Source organism: Echiichthys vipera (assembly GCF_963691815.1).
Source record: "Echiichthys vipera genome assembly, chromosome: 14".
Classification (NCBI taxonomy): domain Eukaryota; kingdom Metazoa; phylum Chordata; class Actinopteri; order Perciformes; family Trachinidae; genus Echiichthys; species Echiichthys vipera.
The window spans coordinates 19525596-19531595 of NC_139839.1; the positions used below are offsets into that span (position 1 = coordinate 19525596).

General features: G+C 36.8%; 1 protein-coding gene across 4 annotated transcripts in view; it reads right to left on the reverse strand.

Moving 5' to 3' along the window:
- Nucleotides 1–3353, reverse strand: part of acaca (acetyl-CoA carboxylase alpha) — a 37998-nt gene extending 34645 nt beyond the window's left edge. For all 4 annotated transcript variants that reach the window (XM_083927472.1, XM_083927471.1, XM_083927470.1 and 1 more), the window contains exons 1-2: nt 3220–3353; nt 1319–1577 (exon numbers count right to left, since the gene is read on the reverse strand). In XM_083927472.1, the coding sequence (XP_083783598.1) occupies nt 1319–1548 (230 nt within the window). In that variant the 5' untranslated portion in view covers nt 1549–1577; nt 3220–3353. The remainder of the gene's footprint in view (nt 1–1318; nt 1578–3219) is intronic.
- Nucleotides 3354–6000: the final 2647 nt, after the last annotated feature.

The window sequence follows — 6000 nt, forward strand, 5'->3', positions numbered from 1 at the left end:
TGATTTGAAAAGGCAAAAGTACAGTCTTCAAAAAACTTGTTCACATGCTGGGGCAAGTGTTTGCAGAGCTTTTTGAATCATGCTCCACCCCCCCAATAGTAACCATACAGGGGAGTACAGGGGCTGGGATAGTACCATCAGATGGTAGGTGTGGCAGTGCCTGCGCAAATTTGGCTGGCTGCCTTCTGTGGCCTGATATTGCATCATTGAACAACAGTAGGGGTTACTGACAAGAGGTAAACGAGCCCCTGCTGAATTGAGGCCCTAATTTGGGAGGACACCCCCATCCAGTATTTCTAGTTTTGAACCTGCCATCCCAGCGTCTTTCAATTAAGCCCTACATCCCTACTCTTTGTTTTTGTTAAACTGATCACACAAAACCCAACTGGACAAAGCAATTGTCCCCATTACTTGTATACAGCAGATAATGCAGTTCAATGATTGCAAGTTGCAAAAAAAATCAAACATTCCTGACTATCAAAAAAAGGTAAGTCAACAGGGAAAGACCCCACTAACCTCATGGCTGGCTATGTGGAATACCAAATTCACAGATAAACATAAAAAGCATGTACAAATGTGATAGTAATCAAGAGCAGCCCAGTGAAAAACATCGGGCTGGCAGAGAGAGTAAAAGCTGCTGCAAGCTTTAAACAAAGTTCTGTCAGTAGCAGTACTGAAAAGCTCCTTTTTGAACGTTGCATTTGGAATTTTTGTGTGAGAATATTTTTCTAACTTTCCCAAACCGACATACTGAAGACCGCCACACAGAGTCGGGACACAAAGAAAGCATTTAACAGCGTGCAGCTAGTGAAACCACATTTTTTTCACGTGAGCTGTATAAGAGGCTACCCAGGAATACATAGTCTGAACAGAACGTAATTTTGGACTACAGGCCTTCTACAACAGGAATATTTGAAGTTTCAGACTTGGCTATTTGTAATTCATATTTGTAAACCACTAAGAAATCATGTAATTCGAGGCTGCTAAATTAATGCCTTCATAATAGGTAAATTGTATGTATCAGTTGAGCATTTTACAAATGACTGAACAAAAGTAAATACATACTTATACACTTATGTGAAACCCTAAAGAACCGGTAATATTTTCCAAGTAAGGTAGATGTTTTAAATAGCTTCCTAAACATGGTACATTCTTCATACAAATTGGTCTGCATGCTTGAGAAAAGAATACCTGAACAAATCATCACAGAAAACCTGTATCCACACATATAACTTAGATCATAATATTCAGTAACAACATTGTAAGTTAACACTGAGAGACTTGAGATGAGGCAGATAGACCAGGTATGTATTCTAACCTTAAATTGTGTAAGGGGCCCTCGATGTGGTCGAATCCCAAATCAAAGGTGCTGCTTGAGCTATCGGAGGATGGTGACAAGGAGCGAGTCTCCTTTTCCTCAAGCTGCAAGTCAGGCTTCCCTTGGATTTCATCCTCCGAGTTCTCCTCCGATACTGACCCAACAATGAAGTGAGAGTGCAACGCCGCAACAGCTGGGTTCTTCTTTGCAGCGCCGTCCTGCTGTGCCATGGCTGGGCGACACGAACAGGCTGCAAATACTGGCAAGGAACACAACAGTGGCAGCAACAGTTATAAAGGAGACAGACCCAGAGTCCAAGCCCCAGGGCACATGAGACTGTGTGGTGCTGTTTGTCATATTGCAAAAGTGGGTTACATGAACTTAGGTATCTTGATAATGCAACACATATTGCAACACATAGAATCACACAGGGAGCATCAGTACAGTGTGTGCCGGGCAGGGAATTATTGAACATGCCAAAAATATTTGCCAATACTGCCTTTGCACTTAACAGTGCCCATGAGTAAAATACAGCCAGAAGTAGCTGAACCATTGTTTCAGCCATAAATAACTGTGTTAAAAACTTGAAAAACATATATTCATACAATCTGTAAAACATTTATAAATCATGCCTGCATGTGTGAGATACACTTAAAGTGTGGCTGCCAATTAACACAGATGCAAATAAAACACTTTCAGTTAATGTATGTGGCATAAATGTTAAAACATCTTTGTGTCCGCGTTACATGGAAACCTTTAGGTATTTCTATATGTGGAGTGAAACTGTGGAACAGAATAAGTGTATTGTTATGTATATATAAGTGCATTGTCCAGGCATGACCCAGTTTAAAAATAAACAGTATAAAATATGTTTTTCACAAGGTACAGGGAGGAAGAAGCAGTATTTAGATTTATTTTCTATGGTGAATACATGGGCAAAAATGTATGTTTTCCTTTCTTGAAATGTGTGCATATATACATATGTAACAGATTGTAAAGAAGGTGTTAAACATAAACTATCATATAAATATTAAGTAATTAATTATGATTATTACTATTATTATTATTATTATTTTATAGAAGTGGAAAAGGAGTAAGATTAGATAAGCTTGTGCTTCTTCCTACCTTTGCGGACATGTTAAGTTAATAGTATGTTTTTGTTCCTTTAGCTTTTATTGTATTATTACTTTATTATTTGATTTACATGTTGGAAATAACGCATTCATTCATTCATTCCATAAATTGATTTCAGGGTACATTTGGCTGATAAGACTAACAGTACCCACTCTAGTATCGGACTTCTCCTTCACTTTCTCATTTCAAAGCTAGATAACAAGAAGGTCCTAATCAACATCACCCTATGGAAACAACAATAAGATGTGATCTAACTCCCATGGCGCTTCCCCACCTGCTCGGGCAAGTGTAAAGAGTTGACTCCCAGGTGGACACGCCTTACCTATCGGTAGATGCTTGCGGGACCAGAAAAACAAGCCTAGCACTGCGGTCATACACGCTGCAAACGTGAGCCAGGGAGACATCATAAACTGATATAAATGACGGTATTTAACAGACCGAAACTTTGGACTCAAACCATATTATGTACCGGCATAGCTGTTTAACGGCGTAGCTCGTTGTGGCTAACGTTAAGTCAACTAATAAACCTGTCAAGTCAACAGCAGCCACAGATAAGCTGAGGCTCAGATGCTAATAGCGAATGTGTTAGCTAGCTTACCGGCAGTGGCTAATACAATTATAATACCACAGTCACGGCACTAATACAGTACTGCAGACTGTCTGCCGGTGTAACGTACTGCACTACAGTGCAGTGGAAACCTCCTGGACGCCACTAACGAGACAGCCATAAACTGAGATAAACATCCCGGCTAGTAGCGTGAACTCACCGGTGGAGATGCACCGGAACGTAATCCTGGAAAAAAGTTGAGTCCAAAAGATTAATCAATTAGTTGTGTCTACGAGACATCTCTGTTTCCAGTGATGATGACAAAAATCACATCATGATGAGGTAGCAGGCGCTTGAACAGCAGAGAGTGGGGTGATGTGATGATGCGCAGGCAGGTTACTCCTGGACATTGACCTCTAACCCTAACTTCCGCTATAGAAATATAGAGGTAGAAAAGACTTTATACCCAAGACGTACAAGAAATAAAGATCATATAAAATGTATATAGATATATTATATTATATTATATTATATTATATTATATTACATTATATTATATTATATTATATTATATTATATTATATTATATTATATTATATTATATTATACTGTATATTACGTTATTACATTATGGATGATATAACAAAATACTTGTGGATATGCACATAGTGTAGATTTGAAGAAAAAAAGGTGCAAAAGTAATTTGTTTGACGACAATACACTACTAGACTTCCGCCTCTATTACCAGGCACTGCATATACTGTATATGTTTAACTGGTGACAATAGGAAGATAGGTAGGAAAGACTTTACACCCAAGATGGTACATGAAATAAAGGTATTATTATATTATACTATATTATATTGTATTCTATTGTATTACATATTGTATTACATTTTATTATAGCATATTATATTGTATTATATTGCATTATATCATATTATATTATATCATATTACATTTTATAATATTACATTATGGCTGATATATAATATGAAAACAAAATACTTGTGGATATGTAGTTAGTGTAGATTTAAAGAAAAAGTGTGTTAAAGTAAATTGTTTGATGACAATACACTACTAGACTTCCACCCCCTATTACGAGGCACTGCATATATTTAGTGATATAGTTTAGTTTTAAATTAGTTCAGAAGATGATTCATATTATTGCTTTGTTGTTCTCGACCTCTGTGATCGTCTTCATACTTTCTGTCATAGCTGTGACTTGGTTGCTGTAAGAGTTTCAAACTGATTTTAATAAAGTAGTGCTCTATTTTAGCTATCTTAATATGCCATTCTGCTACAGAATTATGCTACTCCGTTCAGTAATATAATGTCAAGGATTGCATGGTAAAACATCATCAATTGTTACATCAATCAACGAAGTTACATCTTGCAAGAGGGACCTTGCTGCCTCTTGCCTGTACTGGCAAAGAAGATTAACTGTACAGCAAATACTTTCTATCTATTTCATCTAGATCTAGGAAGGTGGTGTTCGCAGACAACCAATCAGAAATCAGAGCGCGTTTACGGGGAGGGGCGGGTCCCGGAAAAGGTTGTCCCTCTTTGTGCATGGACTGCATGTGCTGTCTGCGGCATAACAGTGGCTGGAATACACAGAAGACAGGGCCGGTGCTTCACGTGTGTCCTGTTCTCATAAAATGTTCTTATACTTTCAGGACTTTTCGCTCGTGTTTAAAGCCATTTGCCAACCCGCTGACATTTCACGATTTAGAATTACAAAACTACTTTGGCCTATCATGCTATTATGACAACAATAAAGCAATAATAGGCTGGCCGCTAGATCATATTAGCAGTGCAATAAGATAAGTCATCAACCTTAAAGGTAACATAAAACTCAACACATTTTTACTCAAGGAACAAAAAGAAGAGTTGTATTGTTGTTCTTAACAAAACAAAAAATCAGAAGGGACTAGTCAATAAGTAACTAAGTAAATTAAATTGAAACAATGCCATTAGCTGTAAGGATTTAATATGAGTGAAATAACACATTCTCAGTAATAGAGTAGCCTAAGTCAAGTACTGTATATAAGCTTTTATTTTCAAAAATGCAGTGTTGCTCCACTAGATGGCTTCAGAGGCTTTCCCATCTTCTACAGTAGGCAGATACTTTATCAAATTGTCTAAACAAGACATATTTATCTTAAATTTTAAAATGCAACCTTATGGTTTCTATGATTCAAAATTGTATTTTTATCAAACAAAATATATAATTATGTTGTATCTATATTTCATATATTTGGTATTTACTTATAATACGAATGTTGCATATTTACTTATTCCATGCAAAGAAAAGTCAGTACATGTAACAAATTTGACATAAGGATATTTGCATTTCTATGAATAGACCTCCTCTTCAGCATGTGATAGTAATGACCTTTGAATCATATTTGGATTTCGTTTTTGGTTGTAGACTGAGACTGTATCCATTTAAATGCATTTGGTGCGAAAATCCACAATTCAAATGCAAGCAGTCAGAGTCAGAGTTCTCACCATCCAACCTCCCTTTCCAAACCTATCTGTAATTATATAAATGGTTTGTAGTTTGTGTATTTATGGCATATTTTACACAAAATTGTCTGTCTGATCCCTTTTTTAATGGTTTAGCGAGAATTTATACATCAAGCATCTGCACACCTTTCTGTATGTGCACTCAACAAACCCCCGCAAGACACTCTCTGCTTTATTCATGATAACACAGGCTTTTGGATGATATCCCTGTTAAGAGCATTATTCATATTGTATGCTACAGATGACTATCTAGTCTCTTTAAGCCATCTGTGTTGACATTTTTATTCTAGCACTTACTTTCAAAGGAAATTTATAGCACCAATATGCTGAGTATTCTTCCAGGAATACGTTAGTCTGATGCACAATATCGCTTTGACACTGTGCCATGAAAAGGATTATGATTAATTTAAAATCCCTTCTGAGCTCTACAGACCTGAGAAAGTGTATTTCCCTCTTTACAAATTCTGGAT